Genomic DNA, 18,280 nt, shown 5'->3' on the forward strand with positions numbered 1-18,280 from the left:
TGTGCGTCCGGCGGCCGGGTCGCCATCACGTGGACGCGGGTAATCACAGGGGCGGGCATTGATTTATTCAATTTCGGCTTTGACGTTGCCCTCCGGTTCGCGAGTGTCCACTTCGGATTTGACCTCGCCTTGTTTCTCGTGCTGTAATTCTGTAAACCGGCTTGCGCCGCGCTGTAGGTTTGCCTCATCAATCATCATACAGGATGCGGCTTCTTGTATCGATATGGGATCGGTGACTGTTAACCTTGGTGGTATCAATTTTGACGCGTACATGGGCCAATGCAAATAATACACATGCTGATTCGTTGTAAGTAATCTTGGTAAGCACGCTTTGCCGTGATCACATCTCTAGTTGTTCGGTGAATACTAGGTCATCGTTAATTTGGAATCCGTACGCAAGAGTTAGAGTTTCGTAATCGTTTGATAAGAGAGTAAGAGTCCTCTGTAAGCCATATCGTTGTTTCCTGTAAAACCCGGTACGATCTAGAATGGAGTGACATGTGTGCTGTGAAGAAAGAATCGGCTTAGCAATTAGCGAAGGGACGGACATAGCGCTAGATCAAGTAGTGCGTGCTCGAACGGTCGTTGGTACTGTAGTTGGATCAAACACGATGTACTTACGGTCGGCATCCTTCTTTAATTTGCATCTTCTATCCCTCTTTTCTTCCCTCTCCTTTTTTTCTCCTTGGAACACCCGCAACGCCGTTGCTTGGATTCGTTTTTTTCTTCTTCTTTTTGGTGGTGAAGAAGAAGGTCGCATTCCAGAGTTCGTTTTCTGCACGCTCCGAGCTGTACTTCATTCGGCACGGCTTGTAGTGCTTCACCTCCCTTGTCCTCCTCCACCTCTACAACTAATAAGTATTTTCTTTTGACCCCAATTCCCAAAAGCTCCAATCCTCTTTCAAAAACCAGAGGACCCTCGGCAGCTGCTGCCTGCAACAAACATCCGTCGGCCATCAGGATCGCAGTTGTTTCACCGCTGGAAATCATTAAGCCGCGTTTAGCCGTCAAGCCCGAGAGCCCAGCTAACTAATCCGTGGACGTCGTCCTGCTGGTTCTCCACGGGCCGGCACGCGTAGCCAAGCTACGCGGCGACCATGCCCGGGGACCCTTGTAAATTCTAACAGCCGGCGTTGTCGCGTGGAGCATCATCTATCGGAGGCGCCGTGTCCGCACGGGCGGCCGCCGCCGCCGCCGGTGCACGGCTCGCTCGCAGGTCTAAGCACGTCTCTCGCGCACAAACCATCGGGTTGCGACCGGTTCCTTTTCTGCTCTCCGTGAGAGAAAAGCTACGTTTTTTTTCCCTGGAAGAACGAGGCATGGTTAGGCAGTGGGGAAAGAAGGGGTGGCGCGTCGTGCGTTTCGGCAAAGATCTCGGTGTTATTTTCGCTGATGATCAGCAATGCTTTTAGTTTCATCGCTGTTGGGATATACTCTTTCTAGCTGGTTGCTTAACGAGGCCACATCATGATTGGCGGGCGAGCATTTCTTTCTGTTCTCCTCTCTGGTGATCCGCGTAGCCTGTTTCTGTTTTCCCTTGTGCGATGTGTCGGGATAACCTATCCTAGCCTAAAGGTTAGGCGGACCCTATGGTTTTGAGTGCAACGGGACATATGATTGGCTAGGCAAATGCGTCAACAGGCTAGAACCAGGAAGCAACCGCTAGGCAATGGGGAAGCCAATTTGTTTTGCTATTCAAACGAAGGGGTCATATGAATATGGACGGGAATCAACACAAGAAAAAAAAGAGAGAGAGGACTAAATTATATAAGTTGGATTATATTCCAAGAGTAGTAGGGTAAAGGATCATCTTATTTCAGATTATTTGTGGTCTCAGTATGTTCTCAAGGTAGCCTTTTACCATAGTATTCATGACTCATAATCTAGCTTATATAATCTAGGTGGATAATAATCTCAAACAAACAGAGCCTTAAGTTAAGATCTAATGCATCTTTATCGGAATTCCTAGGCTTGACCTAGTTTACGGAGAAAATTAAGCTAAGATCACACTGATATGGGTACCATGTTTCTAAAAGTTTTATTAACGGATTACTTGTAATAGCGGGGATGGGGAGGCTGTCGGTTTTCTTTTCACCGTCGGTAGCCATGTTACTTGTACCATGACCCAGAACTTACTTGAAACCCCCAATTAAATGAGCCCAAGGCTGTGATGGATTGGAAGCCATGTTATAATTTGAAAAGCCAAACGAAGAAGTAAACGTCCATACGTCGTCCAATTTGTGATGTTGACAGACTAAAGAAAGGTCGAGTAGGACTTACCAACCTCCCAAATCAAATTTAGTTTTTTGCAAGCCGTGATCTTCATCATTTCTTTTGTTTGACATCTGTCATTATTTTTCAATGACAAATCGTACTGTATGAGCTGGTGATTTGTCAGCATGTACGTATTGGAGGCCAAATGTTTTGTATGGATTTATTTATGTTTTTCATGTTATGAACTGGAAAAATATATACCAAGGAGGCTTATTAGTAATTAATGCTTTGTTGGTGACAGCTTGCCTATGCTCGTTATGGTTAAAACAAGTTGATATATCACATGAACTAGGAAAAAATAAGGTTCTACTCCCTCCACCCCAAATTACTATTCGTTTTGGCTTTTCTAAATACATAACCTTTGATATGCACCTAGATATATATTATGTCTAGATACATAGCAAAAGTTATGTAACTAGAAAAGTCAAAACGAATAGTAATTTGGAATGGGGGAGTATGTAAAAGGGTTAGATTTGGTACGCAGCTTTATTTTTTCATGATCAGCATATCATGATTAGGACAGGCAAATAGATATAGGTCAATCAGTTCTTTAACTTGGGTTTGCCAATTGTCAGTTATTGACTTATTTGATTTATATAAATATATATGTGACGGCAGATGGTTGAAGCTTGGTCCAACTGAAATTAGTTTGGGTCAAAGGGAAGAATGCTTTCATTCCACGCAGATAAAGGATAGAGGACTAAGCGTTAGTCAATGAGCGGATATTTATACTACAGCAATTGAAAAATCCTAGTGTCAAATAACTATCGGTGGTGACTTCAATATTTGTACTTTCATCTTACGAAAAGCACATGTTATTAGTCATTTTTTTGCGGGGTAAATATGATTGGTCATTATAATATACAACATGCTTGATGTATTTCTACAAGAAATCTACTATGTAGTTTATTTTTTATTTCACTTGTGCAGATATTTAAAAGAATGTTATTATAAGTAAAAAGTGATATGGAACCAGATAGATAATTATAATACGAGGATTTTTTAGAATGGTTGAAAATAGAGAGTCGTCCATCCAGATGAATCGTACGGTGGAAAAATAGGAAGTACCTAGAAGTATCTAAAGAAAAGTACTATATGTTGGACAAGTAAAAAAACCGTGGGCGCATACCCAATTTAATTTAATTTTTTAATTATCTTTCTCAGATCAACGGCTAGCAAACATTTAATAAAATAGTACCTAGAAGTACCGCCTGGTACTTTACAACCATTTTAACGAGAGAGATTTTAGAGTGATTGAAAAAAATAAAGAACTGTTCATCCGGAGAAATCGAACGGTGGAAACAAAGGAAGTACACGAGGAAAAAATAAGGGCTTGCGTAAGAGGGTCAGATTTGATACGCAGCTTTTTTTGACGACCAGCATATCATGATTAGGACGAGCAAATAAATATAGGTCAATCAGTTCTTTAACTTGGGTTTGCCAATTGTCAGTTCTTGACTTTTTTTTAAAAAAAAAGTTCTTGACTTATTTGATTTATATATATATAGACACGCACGGCAGATGGTTGAAGCTTGGTCCAACTAAAATTAGTTTGGGGTCAAAGGGAAGAATGCTTTCATTCCACCCAGATAAAAGGACAGAGGACTGCGCGTTAGTCAATGAGCTGATATTTATACTACAGTAATTGAAAAAGCCTATGGTCAAATAACTATCGGTGGTGACTTCAATATTTATACTTTCATCTTAAGAAACGCACATGTTATTAGTCATTTTTTTGCGGGGTACATGTGATCGGTCATTAATATACAACACGCTTGATGTATTTCTACAACAAATCTACTACCTAGTTTATTTTTCATTTTACTTGTGCGGATATTTAAAATGATGTTATTATAAGTCAAAAGTGATAATTTATACGGAACCGGATAGATAATTATAATACAGTGGTGGATGCTGTTGCACTAAACCCAAAAAAAATGATGTTTTTTGCGAATCACACAGCACATACGCAGACACTCACATACGTGTACGCACACTTGCCCCTACGAACACACGTACGCAACCCTACCCCTGTGAGCACCTCCGAAAGACTGAGCCGGCGAATCCTCGAGATTGACAAAGTTACCCCTGGCGTCTCGTTGTCGACAGGTACGTCGCCTACCACTGCACCGGTTAAATCTTGGAATAAATCCAGGGAAATGCGAGCACTGCCGAGTTAAGGACTCGAATCCTGATGAGCAGGTTCCACCACAACAAAACCTTACCAGCTGAGCTACGCTCAGTTAAAAAAAATTGATGTTGTATACTATTGTTTACATCCACTCAGTTTACTTTTATATTTGATGCTAACCTAGATATAGTTCTACTTTGGTGTGCGCCATTCCCACGGTCCATCATCTGCAGCACGAGTTGTCCCTTTTGGATCATTGCAGGCCAATAACATCATTTTTAATGCAATAATAGCATTGTTATTCTCTTCAATCTCACCCGAAACATTAGCTGCTGAGCCCGTGTTTGGACGGTTCGATTAACATCCGACGAATGAGAATTGCTAGTGACGTGGCCGAATGAGACGCAATAGCTTATGGAGCTGATTTCGTTATAAAGAGATTAGTAGCATTGTTTCTCTCGAGTCTCAACCGCAAGAGCAGCTCATACCTTAATTAGCACCTAGATTTTGCGGCTTAAAAGGCTAAGCAAAAAAGAGCACAAGAAGCACAAATAGAAGTATCACTCGAAGAAAGCATTAGAAATAGAATTTGTGTCTCTGCCACATCAGGTTAGATGCACATTCGTCGAACTATAGAATTGTTTGCCTTTTTTTAAAAAAAATAATCTGCTAACAATGAAAGAATCCATGCCAAAATAATGTATCCTTGAAGTATTTATTCCTCTGCGTTTCCATATTCCACGGTTCCCAGGAGCACCTACATGCACGCGCTGGAGGAGCACTGCAACTGTTTCAACTCGACATTCTCGTAGGCTCAAACCACCGGCACACACTCCCCTACCTACCTTTCCGTTTCTGTAAACATATGCAGTTGAAAACAGCAGAAGGCATGTATTGTCACAGCACGTCGGATTGATTGCTCGTTACATGTGGGCGGCGCAAAAAAGAGCTTGGATTCTTTCTTCCTCCAGCCGCCAATTTCCTCCCGTGTTCGTGCCGTCCCGACGTCGCTCTCGCGTCGCAATGATAAGAGCCGGAACAGGAAAACCAGCCGCGCGCGCGCGCGCACGCAAGTAGGCCACGGCCCCCGCGACGTGGCAGCTTTCGCGGCCTTGTTCCGGTTGTCCCCCCCCGGCCGTCCTTTTCCTCCGTCGATTTCCACACGTTTCTTTTCGTCGGCAACGTATCCCGCCATGCGCCGGCTCCAGCCATACGACCGCGACGCCCGTCGTCTCGCCCGGCGCGATCGAAACATGCCAATCTGCGCTTCCAAGTTTGAATTCAGCGCTGGTGAGGGCGTCACGCATACCGGACGGGCAGCTGGGGTTGAACCGCGACCGGTTCAACGCCCCGACGGGTGTGGCCACCACGACAACGATGAGATCGAGGGCGTCCCCCGTCACCGCCTAGTCGGCGGGTCCATTTGTCAAGCGCGAATGAAAACGCCTCCCTTGCATCGGTAGGCCTACTACACGGCTGCACCTGCACTGCACCCCCCGCGACCCGTCGGTATCGGCCGTACTCCCCCAGATACGACACGCACTAACTAACCACCACCCAGCAGGACCAAGAGGCGAGCACGCAACGCACTCCTCCTGCCTGGTGTGGTGCTCGGTGCCCGCGCGGGGTGGAATTCTCGCGCGGCGAGCCAATCCGCTTGGCCGTGCACGCGCGCGCGCGCGCCACCACTAGCGCCACCACCACGGTGAAAGGCTGCCGGGGCAGATGGAAAAAGCTGCGGGACTTCTTTCCCGATACGGCAACGGGGCCCGTTGCCCCGTTCAACGGCATCGAGCGAGACGCGCACGCGGGCCGCAAGCAACGAGCGCGCAGGGGCAGGGCGTCCCTTTCCCTCGTACGCGCGTCGAGACCTGACCTTTTGCCAAACCAACCAGGCTCGGCTCGGCCGGCGCCGTGGGAAATCAGCCGGGACGGCCGCGCGTTTCCCTCACGGAAATGGCGAGCGCACTGGGAAATCAGCGATGGACCAGCGGGCGGGCGGGCGGCGGCGGGTGGAGTCCGGTCCGCGTCGCGCGGCTACTTGCTGGCCAATGCGGCCACGCCTCCGGCTCCGGCTGGCTCTTTGGACGGGCGCCTTTTCCCTTTCTCCGCTTTGCCGTCTCTCTTTTCCCGATCTACTAGAAGGGGATGGTTAACCAGCGTGGGCGGGCCCGCGCTCCACGCCAACCTCCCCCAACTCGACGGACAGGGACAGCCGACCCAGGCCAGCGCCAGCGCTCCCCATTCACCGATCCGGCCAATCACTCGCCTAGGAATTCCACTCTCTTCCCCCCATACAACAATCTTTTCACGTTGGGACGTTGGGTAGTAAAGCAAGCTGATCATGACTCCGACTGAACTGCACGTTGTTGGTAAAAATTTCATCTGCACCATGCAGCTGAAGAGCTCGTACTCGGTCGCTTTTATCACAAGATGTGCGTGCCTGCTGTTCACGCTCTGCTACTGTATCGCGATGCTGCAAACAGCAGGGAGAAAGCGCGCGGTGAGATAGAGTGATAGGGAGATACGGAGGCGTCGTGCAAGACAAATGAGTGGAAAGCTCCCGCACTTGCGGTTGGTTTGGTCTTTAAGCAAGCAGAGAAAGGCGCCGGATCCCTTTGCTACTTGCGCTGTTGCGGAGTCCAAATCCTTTTGTTGACAGCACACGGCTCCAACACCGGCCAAGCCGCCTCGCCTTTTTCCATTCCATTCCATCACTGCGCTCGCGTCGGATTGGATATGGACTCCGACTAAGCCGCTTCTAACTCTCTCTTTTGTCTGCTCTGGAGCTAAGGCTTAAGCTTAATTGTTTATCGCCTCGCATAACTACCGAGCAAGAGATCAGATCACAGGGCCATGCAGTAGTGCACGGCGGCCACTATCGCGACGCGACGCAGCTGCCAATCTGCCACGATCGGTGGAGGTTAACGTCCCATCTCACTCGAGCTGATCTCCATCTCTCTCTCGCTCTGCCTGGAAAAGGGATCGGAAGGAAAGAAAAGGATAAGAAAGTGACCGGGGCAGTTAGCGTTCCACGAACCCCCGAGCACCGAGGTGACAACCATAACCAGACAAAACCCGGTGCTTTACACGCGGAGCCTCCCGCTTGGGTGGCCGCGCGCGGAGGTTTTAGTTTTTGCCGGTCGCACAATGGAAACCGCAGATCAAGGGAGAGGGAGGTTTTGAAGTGCACAGCGGATCGCAACGAACTGACGAGCCAACCAATGGCGCTACTAGATGACCCAACCCAACCGCCCCTTGCAGTACACACCCGCGTGTCTGTCTTCTTCTTGTCATGGCCCCCCATCTAATTTTACTCCATGCTACAGGACGTGAGCTAGATGTTTAAAATGTTCGCTTGTTCTGCTCGTCGTTTTATTTGGTCACTGTAGTACTGCTAGCTACCAGCCTACCACTCGAGAACGGCATCTGAAAAGCCAATCCGGTAGTGAAAGTTTGTCTGTCCCGGTCGTGCATGGGGCGCATGATTACGGCGGCAGACGTTTTGCCGTCGCGACACACGGTCGCATGATTGCACCCACGCCAAGAATCCGTCCCCGTCACGTACAGCAGGAGACCCAGGAGCTCCGGTGCGTTGCATGACAAAAAGAAAAGTTGCCCCAGGACGACGAAAAAGGGGTCCGGGCCGGGGGCCGGGGGCATAGATTGGTTGGTATTACGTTCGCATTGTCCCAAATAATTGCGTTGTCCTCGTGCTGATGATCTAGCCCCTAATCTGATGGAAGACATGTAACCGTAGCTGGTGAGCTATGGCATCTTTCATATATTTATTCATGGCTACAACCTGCAGGGCAGTAGGCTGGGCTACACAGCAGCAACGTGTGCAGAGAATAATCATCAGAAGGTCCGGGCCGGGGAAGATGGTGTACGTTAAGGAATCCAATTGGATCGAGTTGACAGGCTACAGGGAGGACTTGGGAGTAGTAGGCTCTATTTATGAGGGAGGAGGGGACTGGGCGCGGCAGGTTCTGTCTGAAATTATCTCGTGGGCGTGAAGGCACTGTGCTTTCTTCCTTGATCTGATCATTACCAGCAAGGATTTGTTTCAGAAATGATCCGAAAAGAAAATCATAGCCGCGTGGAGGAGAACCAACTTGATGGGCTGCCTAACGTGTTGGAGCTGATTAGTCCCGGGTTTTAGCCCTTTAGGCCTGGTTGTCTCCAATGAACTCGACTCATCACAGGATGTCCTTTTGGAGGGAGGGAGAGTAGTAACTGGCAACACACAGCAGTGCAGGCAGCTAGCTATGCTAGACGCCTAGACTTGCGATTCGGTTGTGCGTAGGGAGGCTGGGACACAAGGTTCGGCCCGGCGGCCAACTATATAGGCCTTCCGTCCCAGTTACTACTCTTGTACCGGCCTGTCAGCCGGATTTAGGGCCTGCTATACTCTGGCCCTGGCCCTATTTGATTGCTAGCTCTAGCTCTCCTCACTCCTCCTTGTGGCCCAGTTTAGAAGGCAATTGCAACTCGCAAGCATAGCCAGCCCGCTGCAGCAGTGCAACTCACGAACAAACGAGAGGCAAACGAGAGGCAAAGACGAAGGATATGTTGAAACATAAGTCATCACACCTCCTATGATTGTGTATTAATGATTTCAATGAAGTGTTACATCGAACGGAATATATGGACATACAGGAGAGAAGCCATGCTCAAATTGTCGATTCCGTGATATGGTGGATGTATGTGACGTAAATGACTTAGGTTATGAAGGTCATAGTTGGACGTATGAAAAGAAGGTAGCTGGGTGCTTCTATTGCCGAGTGCGCTCGGATCGCGCTCTGGCAACATTGGTGTGTTTCCCTTTGGCGAAATGCAAGCATATGTCGATGGCTGCCTCGGATCATGTGCCGATCTTGCTGAGCTGGAGGTCGGAGGAGCCACGGTCTCGAGGAAAGAAATGATTCAGGTATGAAGTTATGTGGGAATCCCATGCTGAATTTTCTAAGGGTGTGTTTGGTTTGGGGGTCGAACCGGGTCGGAACGGGTTCGACCCCCATCGACCCTCATTTGGTTGGAAATGCATCTGGGTTGGATCCGACCCATGAGGGAATATTCCTCCCAGATGTGGGTCGAATGCGTCTGCCCAAATGAGCGTATGCACTCGACCCGCACGGACGCCGTGCTCTCCAGTGCGCGTGCCTCCCTGCCCCCGCGTCTGCCTCGACCGTTGCCGTAGCCTGCCCGACGCTCTTCGCCCTCCCGCCGACCCCGCCTCCTCCCGCCGCCCGCCTGCCGCCCCCGCCGCCACCCTCCGCCCGCATCACGGGGAGGAGTGAAGGAGGACGCGGCGAGGGAAGCGGCGGCCGGCGCGGGGGGAGGGAGTGGCAGCGGCGCGGGGACCGACGACCGGTGCGGGGAGAGTGTGTGGGAGGGAGGAGCGGTGGCGCGAGGGAGAGGAAGGGTGGCCAGAGGAAGAAGATAAGGTGAGTGAGGATGACCTATGGATCCCGCATCTGACAGGTGGGATCCGTTGCTAACGGTGTTAAAATGGCACCCATCTTATCCCCCACAACACCTCCAACCAAACAAAAGATTGGACCGAACCCATCCCTCTCAACCAAACACGAGATGGATTGGACCCAACCCACAAAAGTGGAATGGAACCAACCCGTTCCACTTGGTCTCAAAACCAAACACATGCTAACTCTCCGCTTAAGCCATGGCAGAAGGAGAATGAAGCAACGACCCTACGGGAATTACAGAGCAAACTGAAGAAAGTTTCTAGCCACCTTGTGAGGTAGGACAGGAACGCATTTGGGTATGTGCGCGGGGAGTTGCGCAGGCTGAAACAAGAGCTAGAGCGGCTACAGTTTGACTCGTAGAGGATGGGTCCAACTCGGAGAAAATTTTGGAATTGAACCATAGAGAAGAAATAATGTGGAGGCAACTTTCCAGAATTATGTGGCTTTCTGCAGGTGACAGAAATTCTAGGTTTTTTCATATTCGAGCTAGCAGAAAGAGGAGGAGAAACAGGATCGCAAGGTTGAAAAACCGGATGGACAGGTGACAGAAAATGTCCAGGAGATGAGCGATCTAGCAACTACCTTCTACAAGGAGTTGTATACTTCTGAAGGGACCAATAACATGGAGGCAGTGTTGAGTATAGTCCCAACGAAGGTTACTGCAGTAATGAACTATAGCTTACTTGCAGCCTTTTTAGAGAAGGAAGTCAAAGAAGCTTTGTTTCATATGTTTCCGACAAAGTTCCCGAGGCCTGATGGTTTTCCGTCACACTTCTTCCAGCGGCATTGGGACTTATGTGGAACTAAAGTTACTTTAATAGTGTTGAGGATTTTGAGAGGGGAGGAGGACGCTACATCAATAAACGATACTTTTATTGTTCGGTGGCGGATCTAGAGAAGTTGGGGGCCAGTTTATGCCTATAAGCCTTTGTAACGTTCTGTATAAGATCGCCTTGAAAGCTGTTGCAAACAGGCTGAAGCAAATGTTGCTCGAGGTTATTCAGAAGAGCAGTCTGCATTTGTGCCTAGGCGTCTTATTATGGACAACATAATCTCGGCATATGAATGTTTGCATTTTATGAAGCAGAAAAGGCCTCATGAATCGAGATGTTGTGCTCTAAAGTTGGACATGAGGAAAGCTTATGACCGAGTTGAGTGGGACTATCTGCGAGCGATCATGCTCCGATTGGGCTTCCACCAATATTGGGTTGAGACTGTGATACGCCTGGTACCTACTATCTCCTTTTCAGTTCTCTTTAATGGTGATAGACTTAACAATTTTAAACCGTCAAGGAGTATCCGACAAGGAGATCTTATCTCTCCCTATCTGTTTATGTTGGCAGCAGAGGGCCTTTCGTGCCTGCTAAAAAAGCTAGGAATCAATCGTCCGTACTCAATGGGATTAAAGTGGTGCTGTCGGCTCCGGTGGTGTCTCACTTACTCTTTGCAGATGACAGCCTGCTATTTTTCAAAGCTAATAGGGAAAGTGTAGAGGAGATCAAGGAGGTACTCAACATTTACTGTCAAGCTTCTGGACAGAGGATTAATATGGACAAGTCCTCAATTCATTTTGCGAAGGGCTGCAGACAATCTCTTTGTGAGTGATCAAGGGAGTACTTGATGTCCATAATGAATCTCTGAGTGAAAAATATCTGGGCATGCCGACAGATGTAGACGAGCTGATAGATCACACGACGATCTCATGGAACGTTCAAAAGTTTCATGCTGTTTTTTGTCCGTTTGATGTTGAGGCGATTCTGAATATATCCGTCTGCACTCGGAGACAAGGGGATTTCTGGGCAGGGCACCATGAAAAGTTTGTTCACCTTATAGGATGTTGGTTGTAAACAAAGAATGAGCTACAACATATCTAGAGAATATTGCTGGGAGATCAGATTTAAGATTTAAGGTTTGAGAAAAATGAATGGAAGTCGCTACGACAGGTTAAGGTACCATCAAAGATACATGTGTTCTTGTGGAGGCTTGTTCATCACTCCTTGCCGTCAGGTGATGTACTGCACCATAGGAACATGGCTACTCGAAGCACCTATTCGATCTGTGGTATGCTTGATTCTTGGAAGCACTCATTGATAGAGTACAATATTGCGAAATGCGTGCAGGCTCTAGAACACGAGGAAATTACACAGCTGATTAGTGAAACTCGGGAAACTGAGCCTAGGGGATGGTTAGCGGCTATTATCAGCTTGCTAAAGCATGAGGATCTGACGAGGATGGCAGTCACTCTTTGGGCCATCTGGTATGCTCGCAAGAAGGCGATCCATGAGAGCTCTTTTCAGAGTCCTTTATCTACTCACTGTCTTGTGAACAATTTTATAGATGACCTGGAGATGATCAAGACGGTGCAGGTTGTAGGAAACTTTCGGGAGCGTCTGCGCTGGTGATTCGTGGACTCTCAGATGCAGAGATCGTCGAGACTATTGTGTGTAGGGAAGGCTTGGCGTTGGAGAGTGACCTCATGGTTCAACACTTTAGGCTAGTCTCGGACAATGTTAATGTGATCAGAGGAATCAAGGAGGAAAAAATGGCCGCTCAGGGCCATATCATCAAGGAGCAGCGCAATTTGATACTGCTGATTTTGTTCATGAAAACAGGCACTCCAATGTGGATGCTCACACCATCACAAGGAGTGCGATTTATGTTGAGTTTGGTAGGTAAGTTTGACTGTTAAATCCGCCTCAAAACGTTTGTAACTCTTATAACTCTGTTGATGAATAAAGAGTTACGAAAAAGAAAAAGCAGTGTTCTTGGTTGGGATTCCGATTATGGAAGTATGGAACGATATACTAGCTGTAGCACCAATGATTTATTCGTGGTTTTTCTTCTTTTTCGCCAATACTTTTGTTTCTGAAAACTTAGATTGACGGTTTCTTTTTTGAAATCTTATGCTGATATTTTTTTGAAGAGTGGAACATGATGTAATGTGCTACAGTACCGCCGGCAAGCCTATGGTCGGTCATGTGGGGCAAAAGAACAAGACGAACAGAAAGGAAGGGCCTACGGGAGGGGAGGCCGGTGGCAGATCCACTCCTTCCATAACTTCCCGACACACCGAAGCACCGAACAGAACGTTTGGAGCACCAACCCTGTAGATTGCTCCACGGCTTCAGTACGCTCGAACATTTCGCATCAGTCCTTAAAAGCGTCGACGAGTTATTAAAAAAAGCGTTGATGACTTGATGTGGATGAGATGAGATGACTCCGTACATCGCGTTTCTTCTTCATGCTCATGCTCTTTGCTTTGGAAGATGAAGCTCTGACAAAACGAACCCAGCTGACAGTTGACATGTGCTGCTGTGTGTCACCGACGAGAAGTCCGGACGGAGATCGACTGCTCCGTCTGGTCTTGGTCGACCGCGTAGCAGTTCGTACACGCTGCCGGAGACGGCGCGCACGTGCCACTGGCGTATCTGCGCGCGACAAACACCGGGCACCTGCTTCGTCGCATCTTCGTCCGGCTCACCAACCCCCCCTAGTTCAGATGGCACATCACAGAGAAAGGCCCGATCAGGGCTTTTTTCAGAGTCTCATTTCACGGAAGGCGGCAGCAACCAAAAAAGGCAGCTACTTCCATTGGCATCACCAGCTTCTAAAGATCTCGTCTTGTTGCCAAAGGTTCGCATTGTTCAATTGGCGAAACTCTTATCACACAATGTAGTTCAGGAAGCAGAGGATGAAAGGTAAGCAATGCAATGCATATCTGTTATTCAGAAGATTGCTGTCATGTCTTTTACACATCCGAATCCAGTGAGAAACAAAACATAAATACAGTCATCTGTTGCTCTTCATCAGTCCTAAAGTTACATAATGCGTGTAACTTCTGTACAAACCCTGAACTAAAACGACAAGCACTCCTCAGCAATCCTGCAAAAACCACACTACAAATCATCCAATAGCAGCTCTGAGATTTTTCTTTTCACAGGGGGCAGAGAGGACACCGCACGAGCCCGTTCTCGTTGCACTCGGGGCACCGCCTGAAGGTGCCCACCTCCTCGAGGAACACCTTGCAGCTGCCGGAGCACTCCTCGCAGGGCACGAACCGCACGCCGCCGCAGCCGGAGCACGCGTCCAGGGCAATAATGCCCTTGCCGCCGGCGCCCGGCGGGGGCGCCATCTCGCAGGCCTCCAGCGCCTTCGACAGCTCGCCGGCCTCGTGCATCCGGCGGATCTCCTCGGCGCTGCCCAGGTGCCTGCCGTCCGCGAACACCTGCGGGAGCCTGCCGGCGGGGGCGCCCAGCGCGTCGTGGAGCTCGTCCTTGAACCCGGCGTGCATCGACAGGTCCCGCTCGTCGACGCGCACGCCGTAGCCGTGGAGGATGGACCGGGTGGACCAGCAGTCCTCGTACGTCTTGCGGATGCCCCGGAGGCTGGTCAGGTACAGCACCACCTTCCTGGCACTGTCCGGCGGGGGTGGGGGAGCCGGGGGCTTCGGCGGCGCCAGCTTGGCGAGCTTCGCGTCGATCCTCTGCTGGAACGCGCTGACCCGCGCGCGCACGATGCCCGGGAACCTCTGTATCTCGCGCTTCTTGACGCCGTCCTCGCCGCCGACCAGGCCGTCAGGCTTCTTGTTACTGACGCAGTCCTCGTTGCCCGGGTCGGCTGGCGGCGGGGATATCTCATCGAGCGCCTTCCGGAACGCCGCGATGACGTCCGGATCGAACTCCGGCGATCCCGGCGCCGACTTCTCCCGGCGGTCCTCGCCGTCGGCGGCGTCGCCGTCCTCCTCCTCCTTGTCATCGAGGCCGTCCATGAGCTCCCACACGTTGATCACCTCGGGCTCCCGTACCGGCGTCTTTGCCGGTGATCCCGGCACCTGCTTCTGCCGCCTGACCATCAGCTGCTGCTTCACCGGCGGCGTCTTGGCCGCGCCGACGCCGCCGTCGTCGCGCCACTTCATCATCTCCTCGTCCCGGTCGAGGCTGAGCGACCCGAGCGTGGACGACTTGAGCGCTACGGTGTGGTGCACGCTCCCGGTGACCGGCCCGGAGCAGCTCCGCGCGTACGGCGACCGGCCGCCGCCACCGCGGACGCCGCCGCGCAGCGCGTGCCTGGACCCCGTGCAGCCCATCGGACACCCACCACCACTGTACAATCCGGAAACCCACCACCACAGATCGGCAGCGCGAAGGCACAGCTCAATGTCGGCGCGGAGCCTTCTGGGAGCGCTGGACCATCCCTCGACAAGAACCGATCAGCTGGACCAAGAACAGCTGCGGCCAGTTCAGAGGGACGAGCAGGTATAGCTGGGCGTGTCGCCACCGCCCCGCCCTGTCCACCAATCCGAGCGTCGATGGGGGCCAGTCAAACGTGGGGGAGCTCGACGGCGATCGGGCGGGGAGGTAGGCGGAGTGGAAGCTAGAAGTTGGGCGAGATCTGAGGCGAGGCTGGATGATGCGATGCGAGGGGGGAAGGGAGGGAGAGGGAGGACGGAGGAAACGCTTTGCTTTAAGCCGCGGGAGTAATGAAGCGAGGCCGGAGCGTTTCGGGTCACGGGCGGGGCCGCCCGCGTGCCGTGTCCGCGCGCAAAGCGTAATAACTCGCGCGTTTCGGTGTGGGGAGGAGTCGTGGGCGCGTGCCGTGCGTCGAGTGCCCGCCCGCGCCAGGTGGGTGGAATCATTGCCCCGCTTGGAATGGAACCCTCTCATGTCAGTGTGCCCGCCGGGAAGCGGCTCGTGGCGGCGGCGAAAGGCTGGGGCTCACCGGGGTTATCCGCCTCGGCGGGAGAGCAAGAACTACAGCATCGGATCGGGGGCACTCCAGCTCGAGGCGTCGTATCTGGACTCGCGCCGCGATCGCCCGCGCACAGGACTACAGGAGTTTGGGTTTCGGGCGGCGTTGAGCGCACATGTGGTTTGGGCATGGAGCACGACGGGCCGTACGCTGCTGAATGCCGTACCTGCCATCTATCAAATCGGGAGCAGCGGCGAGATGGGGTTCGTACGGTGTCACCTCAGCGGCGATACAGCGCGCCAGCGCCGGAGCGCCACGGGTGATACGATTTCCGTCCATTTTTCATGAGTTGGTATGCAGTCTAGTCATATTGCGGAGGCCTTGTTTAGTTACTCCAAAATCTCAACTTTGTCACTATACAAAAAGAAGATTTCTCATCACATCAAACTTACGGTACATGCATGGAGTACTGAATGTAGATGAAATCAAAAACTAATTGCACAGTTAGGTTGTACTTTGTGAGACGAATCTTTTGAGGCTAATTAGTCAATATTTGGACAATAATTCACAAATACAAACGAAACGCTACAGTATGCTACAGTGCTGTCGCAGTGATTTTAGTTGTCCAAAACCCAGAGTTGATGTGAATCGGTGATGATGAGCGCGGGAACCCGCTTAGAACTGGTGGGGACATTTTGGGGTGTTGACGTGTTGTAGTACGTATCTGATCGTCTGGTGGCGTGGTATTTAAACTTGCTGCAAATACGGTTCATGGTCTCATGGACCACTCACGTCGCCGGCTGTGCCACTTACCAAGTTGAGCGTCGTTCCTGAATTCTGAACTTGAATTTGACGCCGCGGGGCGCGGGCAATCTTTGCACCGAACGACGCGAGCCGCGCAGTAGCAGCAGCCACAGGCACCTGTCCCCGTCGGCCGTTGCTGCGACGCAGCAGCTCGCCCTTTCTCTGTCGCTACGAAAACTCCGCGATCGCACAGCTGAAACACAGAACACAGCAAAGGCGTCGGCGTCACTGTCGCCCGGTAACGTACACATGTGTCAATCCGCCGGCGCGCACATATCAGCGACGTCTGAAACTGAAAGCTCGGAGCCTGAAGTCTGAACTGGGGGAACCGGCCAGTGTTTTACACGGTCCAACGCATGGCAAATCCTCCTCGTTCGTCCACCAGGCGAACGGCGCTCGCGCTCGCAGAAAAATTCAAGCTTTGAACCGCGCTGCCACGCCGCGATCTCATTCTTCACTGTCGCGGTGATGGAGTTGGACTGGACCAGCGCAACGCCGATCCGAAGTTTCGGACCCTCTCGGGCACGAAAACTGGTTAGCATTTCGCTGGTTGGTTGGTTGGTTGGTGGCGCCGACCGGCCGACCGGCGGCTGCTGACCGTGCCGAGCAGGTGAGGGCGAGTGGCCGCGGGGGAGTGCCCGTGCCCGTCGGCCGCTTCCAGGGAGAGGCGCGTGCGCGTGGCGTGGGTGGCATGTCAACTCACCCGCCCCAGTCGGTGGTTTGTCGTCGGACTCCGGCTGCCGTTTAGTGCATCGCCACTTCTTTGGGGGCTTCAGGCTTGCTTATTTTTTGTGCTGACGACGGTCTGGTTCCGATGGCGCGGAGGGCTATTTTTTTAGTCCCTGACTCCCTGGTTCGGAACAGGTCGGATCTGTGATTGCCGGATTGGTTTGGTCATGCATGAAAGGTATGCGTGATCCACCGAAATTGGCTCTGTTTGTGATTGAGATTGGAGATCGAGATTGTTCTCGCTTCTCGAGGACCACGGTACGGCGGATTAAATGATAAATTCGGTGACCCCCAGAAGAAAAAAATCGTAATTATGTAGGATCTATCATTGTTTACGAGGGCTGACATATGTAGCAGTCTGCACCTCTACGAAGCTGCGCTTTTGAAACAGAGTCTTTCACTCTTTTGCGATAGCATGGGTTTGCATCCGAAGCTATACTGCTAGAGTAACTGCGAAGACGAGTACATCGCTTTTTGGTGAGCTGTTGTTGCCTGCTGAATCTAGAAAGGGAAATGCTGCTGCAAAAAGACGACGCCTAAAGTTTTGTGAGAGTACCACTCGACCCTGTGCGCGACCACTCACCAAGACAGCTCACTCCTTCCGTTCTTTCTGCCTTTATCGGCCAAACTCGATGGCTCGTGAGTTATGCCTGCACTCTTGGTATCGATTCCAATGCTTGCTAGATCTTCCGGCTCGCAATCAGTATATGGTCATGTTTGGAAGAGGGATGTTAAAATTTAGTCATGGACTAAAATTTAGCCCCCTCAAATGGAGTAGTTCTTTGAGATGTTTGGATGATGGACTAAACTTTAGCACTTTGATTGCTAAAAGACCTTTTACCCCTCATCTACCTCTTTCCTCTACTCTTCTTCTCACTGCTCCTCGCCCTCCTCCTCCTACCCCACTGCTCCTCGCCGGAGTCCACGATTGCGTGAAGAGCATGTCGCCCCTGGCGGTCTCGAATACGGCGAAGTCCCTACTGCTCCGACCCGTCCTCGCCCCGGCCTCGTTTGCCTCTGCCTCGGCCTTCTCCCGCAGCCTCCGAATCGCCAGCTCTCGCCGCACGGCCGCGTCCATCTTCACTGCCTTCGTCCTCCCGGTCTCCCTCTCCACCACAAGCACTTTCCTGGCCTTAGGCGTCCATGGGCCTCGGCGGCGCCGCGTTCC

General features: G+C 51.0%; 1 protein-coding gene across 1 annotated transcript; it reads right to left on the bottom strand.

Annotated features, from left to right (window-relative positions):
• Positions 1-13,583: 13,583 nt before the first annotated feature.
• LOC117839223 (uncharacterized protein At3g28850) lies at positions 13,584-15,960 on the bottom strand. Its single transcript, XM_034719542.2, has one exon. It carries the CDS (start codon positions 14,975-14,977, stop codon positions 13,826-13,828), a length of 1,152 nt encoding a protein of 383 aa, XP_034575433.1. The 5' UTR covers positions 14,978-15,960; the 3' UTR covers positions 13,584-13,825.
• Positions 15,961-18,280: the final 2,320 nt, after the last annotated feature.

Source organism: Setaria viridis, chromosome 1 (assembly GCF_005286985.2).
Source record: "Setaria viridis chromosome 1, Setaria_viridis_v4.0, whole genome shotgun sequence".
Classification (NCBI taxonomy): domain Eukaryota; kingdom Viridiplantae; phylum Streptophyta; class Magnoliopsida; order Poales; family Poaceae; genus Setaria; species Setaria viridis.

What these genes read in the sequence shown, in the direction of transcription:
- LOC117839223 (XM_034719542.2), bottom strand. Translation starts at nt 14,977, where the DNA reads ATGGGCTGCACGGGGTCCAGGCACGCGCTGCGCGGCGGCGTCCGCGGT.